At 36.1% G+C, this 25,191-nt stretch overlaps 1 protein-coding gene across 1 annotated transcript in view; it reads left to right on the top strand.

The window, feature by feature from the left end:
• The window catches only part of jph1a (junctophilin 1a), a 41,233-nt gene extending 18,327 nt beyond the window's left edge, over positions 1–22,906 (top strand). Inside the window, exons 3-6 of the mRNA XM_077244477.1 lie at positions 7,566–7,684; positions 19,217–19,908; positions 20,006–20,102; positions 20,742–22,906. Coding sequence (XP_077100592.1) covers positions 7,566–7,684; positions 19,217–19,908; positions 20,006–20,086 — 892 coding nt within the window. The 3' untranslated portion in view covers positions 20,087–20,102; positions 20,742–22,906. The remainder of the gene's footprint in view (positions 1–7,565; positions 7,685–19,216; positions 19,909–20,005; positions 20,103–20,741) is intronic.
• The last annotated feature ends 2,285 nt before the right edge of the window (positions 22,907–25,191 follow it).

Genomic DNA, 25,191 nt, shown 5'->3' with positions numbered 1-25,191 from the left:
CAGACGATTCATGTATGTAAAAGCATTGTGCTAATTGTATACAATTTTAAGCATGCTAAACACTACATTTCAACATCTGACTGATTATCTGAAGTGTATTCCAATCAGTCTACATATGTGCTTAATGCGTTTTTATACTACCAGTTGTAATATAGTTTCAAAATCTTTGGTCTCATCATTTACGCTCAGGTCGTTTTTGAACACTTTATTTTATATGCTTTTCTTTTTCTCCAGACAACAAAATAAGAATCTTTCTGAAGAATCTGCACTTGTGTACTTTCCTTGACATGGTAAAGCTTCATGTAATGTTTCAAAAAGGACACACCAAAAAACTGACTTTAGAAGAACTTTAGTTAGTTAGTATTCACTGATAATCTTCCCATCCAGTGAACCATTAACTAAATCATAGAGTCAATGAGCTGAACTCCAGAATTGGATCAGTCCAATTCATAAACAAACCTTTAGTCTAAAATGTTAACCTAATTCATGTTAAACTTAATTACTCAATGATTCGTTCTCAGTGAATAAGAACCATATGTTCTTATTCTGACACAAATACATTATCTTATTCTCTCTCTTATCAAACAAAGTTGTCAAGTGACTTGAGAAGATTTTGTATATTATTATCCATATTCATATGGATTACACTACTGTTCAGAAGTTTGGGGTCAGTATTTTTTATATGTATCTTATGCTCACCAAGGCTGCAGTTATTTGATCAAAACAGCATATTATTACAATTTAAAATGTTGAAATTGGTCTGTTTTCTACTTGGTGAGTTTCAGTTTCAAAATGTCATTTTTTTCCTGTGTTGACAAAGCTGAATTTTTAGCATAATTACTCCAGTCTTCAGTGTCACATGATCCTTCATGAAATCATTCTAATATTCGGATTTGCTGCTCAAGAAACATTTGACATTATTATTAATGTTGAAAAACAGTTGTGCTGCTTATTTTTGTTGAAACCATTATACTTCTTTCAGGATTCTTTGATGAATAGAAAGTTAAAAACAACTGCATTTATTTGAAAATAAATAATTTGTAACATTATTAGTGTCTTTACTGTCACTTTTGGTCAAATTTAATGCACCCTTGCTGGCTGCATTTCATTGTATTTTTATATTATCTATCAAAAAAAAACATATTTATCACATAAATTTAAACGTTTAATTATGCTACTTTTATGGGGCTATTATCAATCAATGAACTGTATGGAAAAGACTTTTTTGTTTCATGGAGGAAAGAAAGTCGTAAAGGTTTGGAACAACATGAGGTTGTAAATAATTCATTGATTTTTCTGTTTGTGTGATCTATCCCTTTTAGATACTGTTTATCCAGTGCTTCATCACCCCTTTACATAGCCTAAAGGGATTTGTTATTCAAAGTGATATAAACCTCTTTATTAGTTATTCAAATGCATAATACTCTGGTCTTTATTATGACTCATAACTGAGACCCAGAGTTTGATTTATGTCTATGTACCACGTAAGCATCTTAGGGGGCAGATTTTGGCTTGTTGAATAAAATGCAAATGCAAATATCTCCTGTATAACTGAGAAATGTGGGAGGGAGAAGGTCACTGAGAGAGAGAGAGAGATAGAGAGAGAGAGAGAGGGAGAGAGAGAGAGAGAGAGAGAGAGAGAGAGAGAGAGAGAGAGAGAGAGAGACGGGCACATACTGTACCAATTGCCAGCACCGGCTCACTGCAAAACAGTGTTAGTAAATGTAGCAGAGATTCCGCAAATAGCTCCGGGTGGAAATGAACCTTTTGCTGTGATCAGGAGACAACCTGTGGTACCAGAGCCCTTATCTTAATCCTTACATGAGAACTGGTAAAACTGGTTTCTGATCAGCCATGTTAGCTCGTCTCAATGTGGGCCAATGGCCTGAGGGACGACCAGCCAATCCCGCAGGCACATTTGTCCCGGCCCTGGCCTGAAAGGAGGTCACAAAGAGGGGGTGAAATTCAAGTGCACCATTAAAATTAGAGGGGTGCAGAAATGCATTCCGAGGTTTTAAATACCCAGAGGTCTTGAAGTAGGTACACACAGAAACTGGTGGGATTTGAATAGAAGGAGAATATGAAATCGAGAGGGATTTTTAATTGTTTGTCTCTCATTCTATAATGCTTCGCATGCTGTTGTATGTACAGTCGAGTCTTTCAGTCTCACATTGCAAATTGGGAATGAAAATCTAATTAAGCCTGCACTAAATAGTAATTTAAACAATATTTAATATATAATAAGAATATAAAAATAATAATGTTTTTTTTTCTAGTAAAATGAAAACATGAGTGAATAAATAAGAAAGATTTGAGATTCTGTGTATTTAAGTGTATACCAAATACCAAAATATTCTGAAATTCATAAAAATTTTCAATTCATGTTGATGGGGGAGTTTTCTTTTTTAAATTCTTTAATAAATATGAAATAGTGGTGTCAGACTTTTGGACTCCACTAAAAATGTTTTTGAATGTAGTCTCTTATGCTCACTGATGCTACATTTATTTGATCAAAAAACAGTAATGTTGTAAAATATTTTTATAATTTAAAATAGTTGTTTTATATATAAATATATCTAAAAATGCAATTTATTCCTGTGTTGGCAAAGCTGAATTTTCAGCATCATTACTCCAGTCTTCAGTGTCACATGATCCTTCAGAAATCATTCTAATATTCGGATTTGCTGCTCAAGAAACATTTCTTATTATCAATATTGAAAACAGTTTTGTGGAAACCTCATTAAATTTTTTAAGGTTGATCAATAGAAAATTCATAAGAACATTGTTTATTTTTTGTAACTCTACAAATGTTTATACTTTCACTTTTGATCAATTTAATGCATCACGTGAATACAATTATTAATTTCTTTCAAAAAAATAAATCTTACTGACCTCAAACTTTTGACCAGTAGTGTATACAGTATTACTTCATTGAGATTTTACTGTGAATAATTTTAAAACAGATTTGACACAGCTTGCATGATGTATTTATTATAATAAATTAAGCGTTATGGATTTGCTTATTGAGGGCCGTGAGGTTAAACATCCTCCATAACCCCACGGTCTGTCTCATACCCCAAATAGATGCGTCTAGAACTCCCTCACACTTTATCACTTGCATCGCATGCTTCACACTGTCTACCCGAGGACTCTACAATGATCGTTATTATGTGACGATCGGAAATAGAGGTTGATATGTGTCAGAATCGGAATCTGGGCAGAAAGCACCTCTTTGTCCCCCAATGATAAGCTATTTTTGCACTGGTGGCCAGACTATCCCAAAGCATCTGGCCTCTTGCATTTGAAATAAGGTTAATCATTAAAACAGACCACCACTTTGTCTAAGAAGGGTTTAACAAAGCCGTAAACATCTCAATCCATCATGGTCACAGGAAGAAACTGATTGATATTATAGAGAACTAAAAGCTTTAGTTTCAGAACACTTAGCTACTTATTTCAGACATTCTTCTGGAGAATCTTGACTTGACTCATATTTTGAAGGTAGTTCTTACTGAAGCATCAAGTTGGACTAATCCCCTGCATTATAGAGAGTTTAGTTTGTGCTTTTGATGCTGGGTTGCGTAATAGTTATAGTAATAGCTCTGAACCGACAGGGAAAAATCCCTAATGCCTAATGCATACGCTGCACAGACTCAATCTGGCCTGTCTGTGAGAAGATGAAAACAGTGTGTGTTGCAGCACGTTGGGGGTTTTGAAGGGATTTGAGAAGCAGGTCACCTCTTGATAGCTAAGCTTGTGTTTCAGCATGATGCGGGCTTCATTAAAGCCGTCCGGAGGCCAAGCCTATCATGATCCCAACACAACATAAACTTTTACTTTTTATGTGCTAGTTTACTTCATGATCATTTCCTGTGTTCATGATTATTTCGCCTCCAGACATATGGAGACTTTTGCTCTTAAGAAAAAGACCCTTGTAATCTTGTGTGTTTCCACTAGTTTCAAATCTCAACAATGTCACATGCTGTGCAATGAACATTGTCCTCTTGGTAACTTCCTCAGGCATGTCCCACCCAAGCATATAAGATATGATTTTTATTGGTAATAATATTATTTTTATCAACATTTTAACAATGTTATTCAAATTAGAAATATTGAAATTTTAATATATATACAGGGTCAAAAATCTACTTTTTTATTAAGAAAAATTACCAGCCAAAAATATTTTTTACAAGTATTGAAATATAGATTAAAGTTACAAAAGTTATTCAGACAAGAGCAATGAGTGATTGTTTTTTGTTTGATTAGCATTAAAAACACAGACACTAGCAGGAATATTAGGATGCTGTTACTTTAAGAGCTAATGCACAGATCACACTTGTGTTTTATTTCTCAACTGTTTACATTAGTTAAGGGCTAACTGACTTGTTTACAAGGAAACTAGATCGACATTTTGAGATGGGCATTTTGGGTATTTTGCTTGAATATATCTGTTCCAGTGCAAGAAGACGTGAAATAGAGCTCAATTCAGTATCCGCGCGCTGTCTGTGAGAAGTGAATTTCTGGGTGCGCATTTCGGATGTTTGCGCACAGAAAACTTCCCACACAGCATATGAGTAACAAATTTAGTTCCCTTTTGTATCTTCTTGAGCTTGAATATTTAAATTGGGAAGGTTTAAACTTTTGCAGCACTGCCCCATCAACTGTATTGAGCGGCGTTCACGTTTGTTCACGTTCTCAACAAAATTTGCATTTTTAGAACTGGCAACTGGCACCGTTTCATGATATACTCGCCAACACCAATTTGTACTAACATTTGGCGCTTGGCAAGTGTTCATTTTAGGCCGAGTATATATATATAAATGTGTGTGTGTTTACAATACTGTGCAAAAGTCTTAGGCACATTTCTACTCTTAGGCAGGTTTCTTCAAGCGTCTTGGAGACATTGCCACAGATCTCCTTTGCATTTGGTCCATCTCACTTTTTTTCTGTTTCTTCATGTAATCCCAGACAGACTTGATGATGGTGAGATCAGATCTCTGTGTGGACCATTGGCTGTTTTCAGACTTCTTGTGCATACAAAAATCTCTCTGGATTATTACAATTAATGGCAAAAGGAATGTCTGACCAGATTCAATGCTTTGTCCCTCTCCGTTTGTAAAAGGAGGATTTGGATTTGACAAAAACAGAGGGATCAGCACACCCCATAGTACTATTTAGGCACAGGAATCCTCTACCCTCCATACACACAGATACATGTGTGCACACATGTGCACGTACACACAACCTCCCTCCCTCCCTCTACACAGCCAAAGCCAGGCCACAGTACAAAAGATAATGCATCTACGTTTCAATAACCCAAACACAAGCATTCAGCAAACCACTCAGTCAAAGAAATGCTCACTCACACACACTTTAAACAGTATGTACTGTATGTGTTTAATGTATTAAATATATGTTTGTGCATATTTCAGGATTTCAAATATACATGCATAGCATATGCAACTTTTTACAGCAAAACAATCTAAAAGACAATAGATATACTTATGCAAATTAACTTTCAATTAATAGATTGAGTTCACAATTAATGTGAAGTGTGAAATTAAGGGGACATGAAGTTCCAAAAAGTGAAGCATTCAGAAAAGTAAAGACTCATTTGTAAGAGTGTCTGGGTATATATGTGTGTATACATATACATATATATTAGTGCTGGGCAACGATTAATCGCATCCAAAATAAAAGTTTGTGTTTACAGGGCTCGACATTAAGGCTTGTCCGCTTGTCCGGGACAAGTGGATTTTTTTGTAGGACAAGTGGAAAAGAAAATTAGTTGTCCCACTGGACAAGTTATGGCATGTTAACAAATGGCATGTTACTTCACGTTACATGTTACTTCACGTGACACGTTGTGTCACTCATTACGTCGATTTTACAGATTTAATTTTACCGATTTGAAATCGAACACATTTTTCCCCCCACAATCCGTCGAACCAGCGTCCAGCTCAGAATGCTTTGATTGGCCAATCAGGAGTTTAGACATTTTTACCTGAATCAAGAACAGTGGAGACTGGAGTGGAGAGTGATGTTTCTTCCGGCTCCGCAGCCCGGCCAAGCGGCAGGAAAAGCTCCAAAAACAAGTCACCTTACACCAACAGCACCATACGAATTAAAACGGGAACGAAAATTTGTAACCAAATGCAAAGATGAATTTGACTGGGTTATTTATGAAGACGGGGTTATGCTCTGTGGCGTCTGTCGGGGGCAACCCAACCTGGCTGACAAGTAAGGGACGTTAGCTGGCTAGCCTTGTACTGTAAACAAGCATTAACAGCATTTGTATTAGGGGTGCACGACATTGGTAAAAAATGAAATTGCGATATTTTATTTTTCTGCGATATATAACTTATGTAACATTAAGGGCTAATGTAGAGCGAGCTTCGATTCACGTCGGGGTCCTAATGAGCCTGAAGGGGTTGTATTCGCTATAACAACCGCCTCGCTCTACATTTATCCCGCTTATTACATGGCTACCTGCCAAATAAATCAATAATTTTACACAAAATATTGATTTAAAAAGGAGTTTATTGATTTAAAAACGAAAATAGTCCGTTCCGTCTCTACGGTTAGAATCCATGGCAACGCTCTGGTTTTCATGGCAATGGTGTGTTATACTTAAGTTAGCGGTCTGTTATCAAGAAATAACAGGCCGCATTCTACATTAAAATTCAACTTTGTATAGTGTTTCCGATTCCGATGTCTGAGTGTTGGACAGATCAGTTGTTTTAACCATTCATTAAAGTGAGTCGGTTTAAAGGAGTCATTAACGTTAGTTCTCGAATGGGACGTGTCATTAACGGACCACGGCACACGTTGTGTGATTATACAGGCAGTTTAGGACATCACATAAGATTTGTGTCAACACAGAAAAAATTTCATCACTGGATAGATTTTTTATTGAAAGTGTGGTTTATGTCATCTGAATCTGTGAAACGCTTTTCAGAGAAGATAAGACAACGTTATTTTAGCAGATTCATAAAGGTGTATTAAATATATGTTTGTGCATAAGAGTGCTGCAGTGGTGGTTAAGAAAAAAAAACTTCGGTCTTCCGACCTTTTACCATTGTGTATTCTCAAAGATATCTAGTTAACTCAATTCATTAATATGCGCGAGGGAGGGAGAGAGAGCAAGACAGCTTGAAGACGGTGTGAGAGTGCGCGCGCGCGACCGGGGCTTTCACCCTCTCTGCTCGTTCTCTCAGTTAAACAAGCAGCAGTCAGTCATCTACATCACTCATCTACATCACTCATCGGTCAAATAAGGCTTTGGCGGGACAAAAATAAGGTTTAGAAAGGCTGACAGAAAACAGGACTTGCAAATTGATTACCCGGACAAGTGACTTTTGTGCATGGACAAGTGAAACATAAATTTACTTGTCCGAAGGACAAGTGCCTCAAAAAGTTAATGTCGTGCCCTGTGTTTACATAATATATGTGTTTGTACTGTTGAAATTATTTTTTGTATAATACACATATATGCATACATGTATATATGGCAGAAATTATGTATGCCATTAACTATTTAAATGTTCTCTATCATGTGGTTACAGGACGTCCCACGCAAGGACTAAGAGTGAAGCAGCAGACCAGGCCGCACTTGCAGGATGTCAAGAATCTGACTTAGCCAGAGCTGTGGCTTATGAATTATCTCCAAGCTTCCATCAACCAGGTACAGTTTATACAGAAGAAATGTTTTACTTTCCCACACACACCCTGCAAATAAAACAAATATCCATGGTGAAAGTCACCAGATTATAACCAAACACCTGTAATTAAAACCTCACAATAGATACTTTCTCTCCACATGAAACTAGCTCAGTAGAGCTCTGTTGAGGGTAGAAACAAAAGAGTACAAAGACATGAATGATTTTCCTGGGTAATAAAGTTGATCAAGGTTTTTTGACAGTGAAATGACATATTTCTCTGACCCTCAGAGCTAATAAGGCTTATTTGCTACTGTGTTAATGTACTCTAATCTACTTTTAATATACAGTGGTGGCCAAAATAATTAGGACACCTGACAGATCTGAAATGATTTAATTTCATAATGTTCATGAAACATGCATATGGTTGCTCTGAGCACAACAAATATCAGATGACGTGAGTCGTACTGTTTTTATCCACATTTTATATTATTTATAATATTTGTATTATATGATATGGGATTTTATACTATAATAGTAACTATTTATTAAAATTATAAATTAAATATAAATACAGATCAATATTTTATTATTTATCTATAATTTCTATATAGCATAACATATAATATGCAAAATGGGTCTGTCGAAAAGAAAGAAAATATGGTATGCATTTAAAAAAAAATTATATAAATATATATATACGTATATATATATATATATAGTATAATATCTATATATGACATTTAAACAAATCTAATTTCCTTCCTTTTTGAAAGACGCATTTTGCATATTTAGTTTTCTTAAATGAAGTAGTACTGGGGAATGTTGTTGAATGTTAGAATATCTACATTATAATTTTTTTCCCAAATTAGCGCTATACATTTTTTTGACCTTGGCATTGCGAACGCCGTGCTCAACTGTTTGAGGCTACAGAAATGTGTTTTCCTCAATTATGTCCCTTTAAACTTTGCTCTTGTAGATTGAAATATAATTCAAATTTAATGTGGTAGTGGATCATTATTAGCATTATGTGTTTTTTATATAATTTTTTATCATGATAGTAAATTTGCATCAAACATATAACCTGGAATTAACCAGGAAAATCTAGTTTTAGTAGGCCTCAAAAGGTCTACCTCACTATACTGTATGTCTCATCTCAGCATTGGTACACAGAATGGAATACAGTGAAGAAAATATCCATCAATCACTGTGTATGGTACACTCATTAATCAAGCTGTTCTATTCTGTTTACATGTAATGTGCACTTAACTAACAAATGTTCTTTTTTAAAAATAGACTAGTTGGCTGGATCCCACGATTAAAAAGAAGTCCAAAGGTCTGATAATTAATTGTGGCAAACAAATGGGATGGGCTAAACCCTGGTAAAGAACACAAAAACACATTTTTAGGTAATAGATTATTAGCATCCCAGCTTTGTTGTTTTGTTCAATAAAGTCTAATCTTTGGAACTTCTTTGAAGGAGATTTCTTGCTAAGAAAGAAAATGCTTCAGTTTTCTCCGACATCATTAATGAGCCTCCTACATTGGCAGTCCTAATCAAAACGAATAAAGTTTATTACTTAACATTACAGAGCACTAATATTAGTAGACTGTTCCTCAGTGATTGTTCTAGTTCCCTTTAGAAATATTTCAGACAGCAGCCAAAGAATGTGGTCCATATCAAACCGAGAATGTTCTCTGGATGAGGAATGTAAGGCTTGTTGAGTGTGTCGTGCGTACGGCACATTGCTATCAGTAAGCGAATTCAGATAAGAAGTGGGCATGTCAAATTACAGCTCTATTGTGCCGCTCACCTCTCATGGAAAAGGTCCCAGAAACACTTCTCAGTTTTCAGAAGCAAACCCCACACAAACACATAAACTCCTGCCAGCTGAGCACTGGGAGGTCAAGGGAGAAAGGTCAAACTCACAAGGGGGGGCTGGTATATACATTTCTGCAGATCTATAACTGGAAATCACCTTCAAGAGGAGACGCTCATGTTGGACAGGATGTGACTGAGCAAATGAGTCATGTCTTACAGGTACCGGGGAATCTTTGCAAGCGCCGTTAGGGAGATAATATCTTAATTAAACTGAGCTGTTTCGGGAGAACTGCTGTTGCTCAGAGCTTACTTTTTGTTCTACCAGTTATTTTCACTCTCTGAGTGACCTTATTTACCCCCTTTTTTGTCATTAAACCACAATCCATTATTTGTGAAATCTAATACCAAACTGTTAGAAACACCACCTTATTTCGGCTTGTTCAGAGATGAAGTGAAACTGGTTTTGTAAGAATTTGTAACGTTAGATTGTGTCTATTGAAAATGAGTACACTCTTTCTGTGCAGAAGTCTCTTCTGCTCACAGTGGCTGTATTTTTTTAATAAAAATCACAGTAAAAACAGTAATATTGTGAAATATTATTACATTTAAAAACAGCTGTTTTCTATTTTAAAATATTTCAAAATGTAATTTATTCCTGTGATGCAAAGCTGCATTTTCAGCATCATTACTCCAGTCTTCAGTGTCACATGATCCTTCAGAAATCATTCTAATATGCTGGTTTGCTTCTCAAGAAACATTTCGTATTATTATGCATGCTGAAAACGTTTTTTGTTTAATATGTTTGTGGAAACTGTAATACATTCTTTTCTGTATTTTTGATTAATAAAAAGTTAAAGCTGCATTCTGTAACTTTTTTGGGTTAACTTCTTTGAGCAAGTACATAACCAGCCAGTGTTCAAAACTATCTGCTTGCCTTAGCTCGATTCAAAACGGTAAGCTTGTAATAATGTTTTTAATTCCAGTGATACTGGTGGATTTCCGCGGGAAATTCGAGTATGTCTTTGCATCATTACATCGCATCTGTACACATAAAGAAGGTGTTTCGGCTAGTAGGCTATATTGCATGTGAGGATGTTGGAGGTTGAGATTTATAGCCTTTTCTCACTGCACTTGATATAATTAAACTTATCAATTTGATGGCGGATCCAGAAAGGTTCAAACGATAATCACCAGTGACAACTGGAGATTCACCCGTTGTAAAAGGCAAAAGACTTCTTTCGGACTTTGGAGTGGCTACAGAAAAAAGAGACTGCAACCGGGCCCATGCGGAAATAAGGATAATATCGGAAGGGCATAAATGAAGTCACACAATGCTGATGTTGTTAACATTAACAATTTGAGAACAAAGTATAATTTGCACGGTTTGACGTGATATGATAAGTGATCATTAGATTTAATCATCACGATTTACTGCAATACTTTTTTCCCCTTAATTGGTCAGAACAAAAGTGAATGTTACTTACTTGTTCAGATGACATTTTCTGGTGAAAATTCTTATGTTGATCATACTTCCAAAAAGTAGATTCTGTGATTCTGAATGACAGTATCCACACCGGCGACTGACAGCCACACATTCTCCTTAAAACATTGGATTCATCCGCGCTGTGCCGAGGCACAACCCACGTAAAGTTGATAATTCCGTGAATAACTGCAATTGCAGATTTTGAACAGTGATGCGACAAAGAGGAAAAACTACGGACTGCAGCTTTAATTAAACATTAAACAGTAAATGTTATTCTGTCACTTTTGATTAATTTATTGAATTCTTGCAGAATATCTTTCAAAAAACTACTGACTAGTAAAACTGGTAGTTTATGTAATATATTTAAATTTGAAAATAATAATACATATACATTTTTGTTGATGAATAGAATTCAGTTCACTGTAAACATGATGTGTCAAACTAGATTCATTCAAATAGACAGGTTTATTTTGATAGTAGCGCTTCTGATAGTTGATTAATCCAATGGAGGATATAATTTGTTAATGAGCCTATAATAAGTGCCACTAGATTTAATGACCAACACACTTGAGGTCATAACTGCCTTGTGTTTATTTAATATGATACGATTTCAGTATACAAACCCTGCATGCTAAAACTAACCAGACATTCCCATTTCATGTGTGCAAGTGGTAGAACTCTGTGTTAGCAGCTCTGTGATTTCCATTACACGAGAGTAGATGTTAAAACTTTATGCTGATGAACTATCATTCATCTTCTTTCCAAGTAGTAAATACGCACAGAGTCTACTTGAACCAACACTGCATCCAGTTAAACAACACTTTCAGTTCCACATCAAACACTGTATTGCTCTTCTTTATATTTCAGTATTAAAGTAGGTTTGTTGTTAGCATCAGAGGTCATTATTGTCTTATCAGCCATGATTGATTGTAGCTTTTACAAATATAATGTCAAATAGTACCATGTAATATAGATTTTCTTGTTGCTGATTAGATTTTGCTTTTAGATTTATCTATAAGACATAAACAGCTGTACATACATAGTGATTTTACTATCGATAAGGGTACGAAGTGTTATTGGTGATGACATGAAGAGAAAACTCGCTTAAACTGTTAGAATCACTGTAACGCAGAGCCTCGAGTGGCTGTTTGTTTAAAATTTCAGCATCAGCGATTTGATAAATAATTAGTTACATATGCATCAAAAGTGTGGGGTCAGTAAGATCTTTTTTTAAATAAATTAATACTTTTATTCAGCTAGAATCAAAAGTAACAGAAAAAAGACATTTATAATTTACAAAAGATTTGTGTTTCAAATAAATGCTGTTGTTTTGGACTTTCTATTTATCAAAGAATGTTGGAAATGAATCCATCATGGTTTACACAAAAATATTAAGCAGCACAACTGTTTTCAGCACGGATAATAATAAGAAATATTTCTTGAGGAGCAAATCAGCATATTAGAATGATTTCTGAAGGATCATGTGACACTGAAGACTGGAGTAATGATGCTGAAAATTCAGCTTTTCCATCTCAGGAATAAGTTACATTTTAAAATATATTAAAATAGAAAATGGTTCTTTTAAATGGATAATATATCACAATACTACTTTTTTCGACAAAATAAATGTAGCCTTAGTGAGCAGAAGTGACTTCTTTCAAAAACAGCTGATGTACATAGTTGTGTGTTTGAGTATAAATAAGGACTACTTAACAGTGGTTTCAACTGAAGCTCATCATTTTTTTTATAATATAAACCATTTTTTTTTACAATATGTTTTCATAGCAGAAACAAAGGTACTTCAATTTGAAGTGTCGTATGAAAACAAAGTGGCTTTCTGATATGATCCGGCCTGATCCCCAGCGGTGCCTTGTTCTCCCACTAACTCTCAAACATCCCGCTCAGAAGAGTAAGCACTAGCACTCGTAATTGACATTTCTGGCTTATGGCAGATTAGTGCAGAGGTTAAGTATGCCTTTGTAACACATCAAGAAAAAAAACGCTGCACTGTCGCCATGGTTGTCTTTAGGCCCAGTTTGAAATGGTCTACCCAACGAGGTTTATAGAGTGACTTAAATTGCGCTATATTTGGAGCGAGTGTGTCCTTTACAGGGAGCTAACAGAGGGATAGTTGGAATGGCAGGACAGTGAGCAGCTGTCCATTCCTTCAGTCAGACGTTTGAACCCTGACTGCACCTCCTCTTCCCACCTCTCTTTAAATCATTGCCCATCTCTTCAATGCAAGGTGCACAGAGGCCAGCTGGTTTCCTGACCTTATGAACCCTAAATCGTTTTCCCTCTTTATTTATGCCATTTCAGTACAAACTTGATGGCTCAGATTATGACATACATTATTATAAATAATGTATATATTAAGACTGTTTATCCTATAAACAAATAATATTTTATACATATATAATTATTATAAAAGAAGGTGTCACTGGTGGTTGCAGGAAGGCAGACGGAGATGGGATATTTTCCACAACGAAAGTTCAATGATAATTAAACACAGTACAGCAGAACAGGCAGCAATACACTCAATATAACAGAGATCGGACAATGGACAAGGCAACACACAGGGCTTAAATACATAGGGAAACAGATCAGGGAAACGGGGCACAGCTGACAAGACTAACAAGGAAACAGGTGTGACGAACTAATGGAGGTTACCGAGTGGCGGGAAAACAGATCAAAGACATGTGACTAATGAAAACAAGACTCAGACAGAAACAAATGTGACAGTACTCTCCCGTCTCCGTGAGGTGCCTCCTCGCACCATTGTTGGACCAACTGCGGAGGGAGGGAGGGAGGGAGGGAGGGAGGGAGGGAGCTCAGAAGGAAGACGAAGAGTAGGCGAAGGGCAGACAGAAGGCAGGAGGGACCAGGGCGGAGCAGACGGAGGGAGGAACCATGGTGGAGGCAGGGCTGACGACTCCAGGGGGCCGACTGATGGGGGCGGAGCAGGTGGGAGAGGAGACCTGGGTGGAGAGCCAACAAGCCCAGGCGACACCAAGGATCCGGCGGGACATGGCGAAGCCACTGGCCCTGGCAACTGAGGTGCAGGCGGGGACACAGAAGGGCGCAGTGGAGACAGGGACTGAGGACCAAGGAGGCGGGACGAGACTCTGGAAGGGTGGTCTCGGTGGGACGAGACTCTGGAAGGGTGGTGACGGCGGGACGAGACTCTGGAAGGGTGGTCTCGGCGGGACGAGACTCTGGAAGGGTGGTCTCGGAGGGACGAGACTCTGGAAGGGTGGTCTCGGCGGGACGAGACTCTGGAAGGGTGGTCTCGGCGGCTGCTGGTGATGGTGGTTGTTCTCTGAATCAGGACGCAATGCTCACCAAACACCTGGCAATGGCTTTCCTGCAGTTCAGTCCATCGGTGTTTGGGAGATTGGTGGCCTGGTGGAAATTTGCCCAGATCCAGAATAGCAGCTTGAGGGTTTCGTCGTCGAGGGGGCTAGTGAGGGTTCGACGAACAAAGTTCTCAACAAGGAGAAAAAATCCGTGCTCTCTTGAGCTATGGCAACAAATATAGCCCAGTCGTCCATACGGGCTGGTCTGATCTTCTGTCACGGGTGGTTACAGGAAGGCAGACGGAGACGAGGATATTTTCCACAACGACCGTTTAATGATAATTAAACACAGAGCAGGCAGCAACACACACTAAATATAATGAAGATCGGACAATGAACAAGGCAACACACAGGGCTTAAATACATAAGGAAACAGATCAGGGAAACGAGGCACAGCTAAAAAGACTAACGAGGAAACAGGTGTGACAAGAACTAATTGAGGTTACCGTGGAAACATAAAAGTGGCGGAAAACAGAACAAAAACACTAATGTAAACAAGACTCAGACAGAAACACAACTGTGACAGAAGGCAAGTGTAGAAAGTATGTAGAGAAAGTATGTAGCATGTAGAAAGTTAATAGATTATAAATATATTTGTTTATCTCACAATTGCGTCTGTTTCTTGTTTAAACAAAACAAACTATATATATATATATATATATATAATGTCTGTGTGTATATATATTACATGTATTAGTGACCATTAAAATAAAACTTTGTTTACATAATATATGTTTGTGTATATATATATATATATATGTGTGTGTGTGTGTGTGCGTATATTTATATGTGCATATATAAACACATATTATGTAAACAAACTTATTTTAGAGTCGATTAATCGCGATTAATATGTATAGTATTAATTTAATAGTATTTAATGTACTTAATTTAATAATGTATTTTTCTATGAGAAGGAAAGGAACATCTGTTAGGAAAAATAATAAATTATTTGATTTAGTGTTGAGAGAAGGCCGCTACAGTAAAAGATAAATATACATAGATCCACTATAAATCAGTCAGTACTATTCCATCAGTTGTCTGTCATTATTAAATACATTGTGGCATGTATCTTAAATACACACAAGACTCCACTGGCAAGAATTTATAAAGTGCTTAATAAATTTAAAAGCCTCCGGGCCCTGCATCACATGCCCCATCAAGACAGATAGCCCCTTTTATTGGGTTAGAGAGCCTATTAATATTCCAATCCAGACCGTGTAGATAATAAACAAAACTTTAAGGTTGATTGCATTCGTAGGTTTGTTTGTGCTGTGTTGTAGCGTCTCTGAATTTGATATAATGCATGTTAAAACAAAGGTACTACTTTAATTAAGTATCGGGTAATTGAGTTGTGTCTCTTAACTGTGGGTGAAAAGATTTCATAATCCTTCTCATGTCATAAGAGAGGCCTTTGGATCTTTGTCAAATACCTTATGCTGATTTTGAGCCGTGAGGTTCTATTGCCACCACTTATTTTTGGAGTTGAATTTCACTTGGCAACATGACAGTTCTCATTATACATCTCGATGTCTCATCATGTTGTTGTAAGATCTACTTTTAAGGTAGTTTTCAGTATTGTTTTTATTTATTTAGTAAGTAGAATTGTTTTTTGCTTCGTTACAATATAAAAAATTATTTCTTAAGCGGTGTTTTTGTCTTGTTTAAGTATCTAAGCATCCTTAAAGCAAGTTCAATTTATATACGCCTTGTATTCAGAGAATATATCTTAAATTAAGTTTATATTTCTAACCTTAAGGCCAAATTGGTTTGAATTTTTTGCTTGTTTTAAGATTAATTCAAAAAATAATCTCTGAAACAATGCCTTATTATGGTATACAATTGTGTTAAAAAAAATTGGAATTTACTTAAAAATTAACTTAAGGGTGTTTGGATATTTTTGGGGGTGGAAACAGGACAAAAATACTAATTATGAAAAAAAAAAAATTATAACAGCACACACATGCCATAATCTAATCCACAAAGGCAATTTTTTAACTCCAGCACAACCTCAGAAGATGAGACCTTTCCGTCCCATCAACTATCAAATGAATACCTCTTGTTATTGACGCTTGATCTAATTTAAGGTTGGTGATGATGCAACGCTCCAGAGGATTTAAACGGCCCGTGTTTCCCCATAGGCCTGTCTAATGGTGCTGGAATATGCCCAGGATTATCCATTATATAGCCGTCATCTGTGGACAACACAAAGGAACATATTATTCTTATAAACCTATGGGATTGCTTTGAAATTACCTTTTATTTTTCAGCCCTATATGCTTGTAATGCATTTGTACTGATTTGGTTTATGCATTCTGATTATGAATATAATCCTATTGTTGCTTCAAGTAACACAGTTTTGCCTACAGCAGTGATCCTAATCCTTTTTGTCCAAAAAAGGGGATCATTCTGTCTGAGTAGGTACTATTGAATTTGAATTTACTTCACGACCGTTAAACAAGTGCTTTAGTATGATATGTCACCATTCCTCCACCACCGTCATTCACCATCCCTTTGTCACCTACAAATCCCCACCATCCCTCCCTCTTCATCATCTGTTCCCTGCGGGGGATGTACTGTCACAGTTATGTTCAGTTAGTTTCAGTTTTAATGGACTTTTAGTTTGTTTTCATTCGTTTCATTGTGTTCCTTTGTTTGATTTTCTCACTTCTCCTTTGTTTCTATGGTCACAAATTATTAGTTTGTTGGGTTCAGCAGTGTTTGATTAATTATCTTGTTGGAATCTGCACTTAAGTTCCGTTTTCTCCTCAGTTCTCTGTCGGTTGTTGTTTGTGTGTGTGTGTGTGTTACACACGCTGTTACGTTTTATTGCCTGCTTGTGGATTAAACCTCGTTTATATATTGATATAGGCTTTGTCTGTCTTCATCTTCATCTTGTAACAGTGGTTGCCCTGGAAAATGTTGTTATTGATCTGATAACAAATTAATATTTTGTATTTATTTTATATCTATTATTTGCCTCTCATATATCACTGTAGCACACCCAGTCTTGTTTTGGATTAATGTTTATAAAAATAACTGAAAATATTTCTTTAAATATATTTATTATTTACCTCTTTAAATTGTAATCTATAGATAGATTTAACGAAACAATCTAATTTTGCTTCGGTGTGCTTGTAACTCTTGTTGGGAATCACTGGTCTAATGCCCTATTGTGCGATTTTGATGTTGAATTTAACATGATTTTGAATTTAAATTATTATTAAAATTGATCAAGTGCATTGCATTTATTGTTTATATAAAATACAGTATTTTACTATTGTGCCATACCAGGGTAGCAGTCTGCCACTTTCAGAGTCTTGCTTGAGGATTACAGAGAGATCAAAGCAATCTTAGAGCATTATGTGGACTTTATTTTTAAGTTGCTCCGCAACTACGAGATTAACTTATTGCTGTTGGATGGAGAATAACACTCTACACAAAGGCTTGTAACATGAGACATCAAATAATCAAAATCAGTCTTAATGTTGATGGAGATATATTTTCTGCATTAGTATATAGCTGGTCATATGAGTAGGTCTGTAAATGACAGAAGAACAGTCTTGTGTGTTTGGCAGTGAATTATGCTTGCAGTGTGCTACCATGGTCCCTTTAGGTCAGTAAATAACACAGACAATGCTAGGAACTTGTGACAGAAGTTCTGTTCAGACAGGAAGAAACGGAATGGACCCTCTATAAAGCATGAGCTCTTATCAAGTTATTGTGAGAAATTATGTTCAGAAGATACTTTAAGCCATTTAAACATTAAGAATGCCCTCTCACTCTTTGAAGTTGGTCATCATGGATGCCAGAGATACCAAGTGAATTAAGCTGCAGTTAAATTGTTTGGGCTTAAGCCAGTTGGAGCCGTATGATTTTCCCGGAAAGCTCTATTATGCAAACTCAGCGTTGCGTCATTCATAGTTTTGCTGTTACCTTCTAAGCATTTTCACAAGTTAATTGATCTATGTACTAAGAGTTTTCATTGACAGGGTGACACGGTTGCACAAGGAGTGGCTTTCATTTTACAGAATAGACTTGAGGTTTCCATGGGCCCTTTCACATTTCCGGGGTTCTCAGAAGCAGAAGTCAGCGTAGTTGGGTAAACATCTATTGTGGTGAATGGGAGATGACAGCAAATATCATTTTTGTATTCCTACAGGTATTTACTCTATAGCAAAAGAAAGAATTTTTTTAGTATTTCCACGACTTTATAAAACAGGGAAAAATCGCAACAGTGTTATATATATATTTTATAAAACAAATGTATACAATATATCTTAATTTAAATGGATGGCCCCCTGATGACCGAAGATTTGGCAGACAATGTGTGAAGTTTGCAGTACAATACTAAATAATATATTGTTGTTGTTATAAAATATAAAACAGGTTACTTTTCAGAATATTACCTTTCATTCATGCAGTGTAATAATTAAAAATAATAATAAAAATACAGCTGAGATGCTTTGGTTGCTATGATTTGGAATATACATGGCTGTAATGTGTTACTAGTATCTAATTTTAAATAAAATTACTGAATATAAAAATGCCTACATAGGTTTGTAACGAATTAGCAAAATGCCAGGGGTTTAAAGAGACAGAATCTTCGAACTAACCATTTAAAAAAATAAAAAATACCGTAGATGCATGTTTACTGTTGTAGGAAACCTCCAAAACAAAATGAGGAACCTTTAAAATAGCATAACAGGGCCACTTTAATCTATGATCCGAAATTTGGCTAAAATGAAGTGAAGTTTGCTGTCAAAATGCTGGTTAACTTGTATTGAATCCTTGAATCTCTTTTGGGTTGTTCTTGAGTTTTTCTGACCTGTGTTGGCTGCCTATTCTAGTTTGTAATATCCCTAACTTTCTCCAACATTTGATCCCTTCCTTACAGGACTTGACTACATCAAACAAAAGTTCAGTGAGCCGGTGGAGGAGATTAAGGAGGAAGCACCTAAAGAGGAGGAGGAGGAGAAGGAGAAGTCTTCTACCAGCCCTTTCTATCGCCGCGGCACGACTCCAAGCCACTCTCCTGTCCAGAGCCCAAACCCGTCACCTCCTCACTCTCCTCAGAAGAGCCAAGCACCCAACCCCAGTGCCAGCCGCAAGATAAGCAAAGACAACAGCAGCGTAGCCCGAAAGATAAGCAAGGACAGTAGTAGTGTAGCTCGCAAGATAAGCAAAGAAGAGAGAGCCTCAATTGTGGCCGAGATCACCAAAGTATCCGCCCCTCCTCTCGTACCGGCCATCAAGTTACAGGAAGTGCCCCCACCAAAACCCCCCAAGACCCTTATGCCCCCGCCCAAGCCTGCGAGCACAGGTAATGGGCAGCTACATGCTGCTTATCACAGTTACTATGTGAAGCCAGTGTCGAAGATGCCTCCACCAGAAGAACCAGAAGATGATGAGCCTGAGATGACACAGTCTAGCCTGGCCAGGATGCCTCCGCCACCCAAACTGGTCAGGACACCCACTCCCAAACCAGAGCCCAAGATCAGGAAACAAGAGTCCATTAAACCAAAGAGCTTAGCTGATACCAAGAAAGCCAGCATAGATATGGCAGATGAAACACTAGCGGAAGAATCTGTAAGTGCTTGGCTACTTTAAGTGTCTCGTTTATACTTACAGATGTCTTTTTATGGATTGTGCTGTAATTGTTACATTATGTGTCTTTTTTACCCAGGGTCCTAACTCTGTTTTGGTTGCAATGGTTATGCTTTTAAACATTGGATTGGCAATCATTTTTGTCCATTTCCTGACATGAAAGACTGCCATTTAAGGTAAGTGGAGGAGCAAATGTTGGAGTCAGTAAGATGTTTATTTTCTTTAAGAAATTTTTATTTAAACGAAATGCTGTTCTTTGTTCATAAAAAACGTATCACAGTTTCCAACAAAAAAATAAAATTAAGCAGCACAAGTGTTTTCAACATTGATAATAATAAGAAATGTTTCTTGAGCACCAAATCAGCATATTAGAATTATTTCTGAAGGATCATGTGACACTGAAAATGCAACTTTGCATCACAGAAATAAATTACATTTCAAAATATAATAAAATAGAAAGCAATTATTTTACATTATTTACATATTTCACAATATTACAGCTTTTACTGTATTACTGATACAACTCATTTTTTAAGTCAATTTAATGTAATTTAAGTTGAAATGGCTTAAACATCCAAGTTAATTATACTTAAAAATTTAAGAGATCCACTTTTTACAGTGAATGTAGCCTGTTCAGTCATACTAATACTGAAATTGCAGTTTGGATGATGGAATTCACTCTAATTTACAGAAAGACATTTGTGTTTAAAGCCAACATACAAAATAACTGCAACAGTCCCTTTGACAACTAGCCCAAGCTGTATTTTTGTAGATGTATTGTGACTTTTAACCCTGTATAACATTTATTCCTTTAGTATTGGATGGCAACCCACACAGTTGTGTCAATGACCTTTCTGAAATCCAAACGGTACCAGGCAGTCTCCAGAGAGCAGAGAGAGCTGAAGAATCAACATATGGGAGTTTGAAATCCAGAGCATCATCCTTGAAAACGACATGGTCTAATGTCATGCGGCTCTGGTAAATGAGATGAAAATATTTCGGGGGGGAAAAATTACCATTAAAATGGAAACAGAAGAAGAGAATGCAGTGTGACGTGACTCATATCTGCTGATGGAAAGCCTTAATATCAGCCACTTCATGGGTCTCTGGCTTCTGGCAGAGACTTAACTGGAATTGTTTGATGATGCACTTTTACATGATGGGCAAGAGCAGCTGCCTTACTCATTTACCATCTGACGTGTAACTGGGAGATGTGCTCCGAGTGCCAGAGGAATGCGTTCAGGGGACTTTGCTGCAGCGGGCGTCCGTTCCAGTGAGAGGAAACCGATCGCGTACACCAGCGTCACTCGTCCCGCCTCACACCCTTTACTGACCCACTGCAGTTTCTTCTAGCATCTCCTTCTTTCTTCTCGGAAGTTCCCTACTGTACTCATCACGTTTCAGTTTTTGTTTTCATGTACCTTTCTTTCTTTCCTTTATTTTTCTTCACCTCAATCAACACCGTGTTTGAATTACACGAAGCAAAAAAATCACTACCAATTTTTTTCTGTGTGTGTGAGTTTTGGTACTATTTGAAAAAATGGGAAAATATTATATTATTTATTAAAAATGTGCAATATGATTTATTTTTACACTTACAGAGATTAATCTTTCACCAATGAGATACATTGTAGTTCTGTCCCATTTGTTCTGGTATTTAAGAGAAGGAAAAACATGAACGGATTTGAAAAGTTTCAAGTTTTGATGCACTGATATGTGATTTCCCACTCTTTTTTTTTTTTTGATCACGCCCATTCTGATCATGGCAAAACCAATCAAAAAGTCTTATAAAGTGTGTTATTTATTGAATTCTGGGAATTGACTGTTTGTCATGTTATGTAAATGAAGCCTATGCCGTTGTGCATGCGATGTTGTGGAAGAATTGTCATGCTTCAGATGTCAGGTATGACATGTGACAGCAGGTGAGATGTTTCGGTCGTTGAGGGCTTGCTTGCATGCTTGTGACCTTGGATGCTTTGGATATCAAAAGTCAGGTAGTGTCACAGTCGGGTGCCGCTAGAGGAAGTAGGACATTGCCTTTAAGAGTCTTTAACAGTACTTCAGTTTACCTCAAACGAAATAAAGGAAAAAGCCTCGTACGAGATAAAGTCTTTGTCTTAAATCTGTAGTATGCAAATTTTGACTGACACAGTCATTGGGAATTGATTTTAAATGTGCCACTATATTGTAAAATAATTTTCTTTGGGTACATCCGGAAATTTAACTTATGTTTGTTATTCTTCTTAACATATGTATGCATTTTTCCTCTTTGGGAGGTTTATTAAAGATTTATTTATTATATATGGAATTCTAGATATCGTTTCAAGTGTTTGGTGAGTGTACAAGGGCTTTCTCTTCTTCAAACCCTCATTTGCTTTTAGTTTTCGTTTGCATGGAGACTTTAAATGACTAACGCCTGTATATCTGATTCAAAACAATCTGAGGTAAATGTCTAAGGCATCAAAATTTACTCTTGAAGGACGTCTTTTATTTGGTTGTATTTCAATTCTGTGCAACAGTGCAGTGCAATGTGTACGGGCTCTTTTTTATATGTTTTGTGAAGGAGAGTTTGGAGCTCTTATAACAGGACAGGACAAGGAATTATTTTTCTAAAAACAGATGTTGCACAAACAAAAGACATTTATATATAAGGTTTATTCTATTTATAAGAATTTTTTACAGAACACAGCCATTACAATACGAATTCTAAGATATTTTTCTATAGAAATGCACAACTGTATTTTGTCAAAATCAGTATAGCTCCTTTATATCAAGAATTGCATCTCACACATCAGAATCAAAACTCTAAAACTATATATGATTCAAGGTGACTTGAAATGCTGAAGATTCCTTTTTTGAACCCTTCAATGCAAAAAAAAAAAATAATCTCTGTTACATTTCAAGCCCATAGAGCCCCACGTATTTCTGTAATTGAAAAGTTATGGTATTTATCTGTATAATAAAATGTTATGCCTTGTAAGTCTGCTTTCTCCATCATTTTGTCCCCCTTTTTAAGTATTATGCTATAATAAACAACACATTTATGGGCTGATTCTCGTCCAACCCTAAAGCACTGGTTACACTGTAAAACATTATATGATCAATAAGTTATGACAAAATAAGTTTTTACATTACAAGTTATACAAGATTTAACTTTTTATTTTTTTTAAAGTTTAACTTTTTATTTTTTAAACCATCATCCTCTCGCATCTTGTAACAAATCCTTCCCTCTTGGGTCAAAATTATCCGAAGTCCTAAAATTATACTTGGTTTTTTTCCAGAAAACTTAAATTTCATTTTTATAATATTTTGCTATTTTTCTAATGCAATTTAGCTGTTCCGTTGGGTCCTAAAGTCAGTTTTTCTCTTTAGTGTGCATTCAGATACACATGTAGACATTATAAAATAATTTTGTGGAAAAGTTTTAGCATTATTAGTTTTAATTTTGAGCATTTTTTTGGTTTTTCTATGTATACTGAAGCATTCGTCGCATTCCATTCAATACTCAGAGGCTCAAATTGACCCATGAAGGAACTGTACTGATTCATTGATTCTGAATCAGTGAATCCAATAGATTCTGCTGTTTTTGCTTTATCAGGTATAGGGATGCACTGATATTTAAATTCTGGCTAATACTAATAATTATTTTCATGATATGGCCGATAACCAAAAAATAATCATCATTAATATAATATTAAAATGCAATGCAATATTAAAATGGGCCACTTTACAATAAGGTTTCATTTGTTAAAGTCCCCCTGTGGTGAAAGTCAAGCTTTTAATATTGTTATGTGGCGTTTTTAATATGCTTTAAGACAAACCATGTGCAAATGCATAATGCCACATTAGTTAGCTACATGAACTATATCAATGAACAATTCTTCTACAGCATTGTTAATCTTAGTTAATTGTTCAATATGTTTTTAAGATCAAAAGTTGTATCTATTAACATTAATTACTGCACAGTGAACTAAAAAGAGCATGCACATTTTTATTAAGTAACATTAACAAAGGTTAATAAATGCAGAATTGCTCATTGTTAGTTCATGTTAGTTAATGCATTAACTGATGTAAACAATTTAGACGTTATTGTAAGTGTTACCAAAATTGATTAAAATTCTATGCAATTGTGTAAAAAATATTAAACACTCAAAACTACAATCGTTATAAATGCTAAAAGTGAATCACAACATTATAATATACAGTATTTACAGTAATTACATTAAAAAAAATCTCTCAAATCAACCGACACCCATTTGGAACAGAATAGCACCCTGTTTCACATGCATTTATTCACTTTTGTCGGGTTATTCTAGACAGAAGTACAGTACAGTTATACTACAGTGCATGTTGCTCTGAACCCTCTGACCATTTAAAATACTTTCAGCGTTTCACTTTTGCATGACTAAATGTAGACATAGGGTGAGCACCGTGCATCACACTAAAGAATCAGTTTCACATGTGTAATCTTAAACGTCTTCAGAGGCCAAAGATCTACCAGCTTCTAAAAAGCGAATGTAACGTGCTGCTGAAATTGGATTAAGACTAATAAGCAGGGAAAGGGATATGGCTGGTTATGCGTTTTCTTAAAACAGAGTTGCTAAGACATTAGCATGGGCGAAATTATCTTTCTGTCTTTAGCTTAGCACCATTGAATCACTTGGAATAACTGGTTTCCACTTAGTAAACATATAATGGATTATATGTAGTGAATCACCCCTTAATTGTAAGCACTATGACTAAGAAAACCAAAGTCTGAGTAGCCTATAGAGTACTTGGCAAACGACTCACAATTCTAGTCATCTAAACAAACCAGAGATGTTTTCCTGACATAAACATAATATGTCAGCAATATAAAGTAGGAATGTCTATATTGTTTCATACAATATACAACGGTCCATTCTTTCAGACCAAAGAAATTTGGATGTAGGCCTGTAGACCTTGAGCGCCAGAGAAACAAGCGTTCAGCCATCTTTAGAAATGTGTCTTTGAACTTCCGTTTTTGCGATAATTCTGTATACTTCTATGGCATGGCTGGAGAAGAGTATGTAGCTGGTGAAGTGGATTTACTGATTGTAGAGTTAATGAAACGTTATCATGAGCATTGTAATGTTTGAAGAGGATGTCATTAGACCTTAGATTAGAGTTTTCAAAAATAATTCATATGTATGAATATGTAAAAATATATTATAAAATATACATGAATTGAAATAGCCTATATTAGCAATCAATAGAATGGTTAAACATATGAGATCAAGAGTTAAG

This window comes from Siphateles boraxobius, unplaced genomic scaffold (assembly GCF_051911475.1).
Source record: "Siphateles boraxobius isolate OS27281-9 unplaced genomic scaffold, OSU_SipBor_1 26, whole genome shotgun sequence".
Lineage (NCBI taxonomy): Eukaryota > Metazoa > Chordata > Actinopteri > Cypriniformes > Leuciscidae > Siphateles > Siphateles boraxobius.
This window is presented reverse-complemented; position numbering and strand designations above follow the sequence as displayed.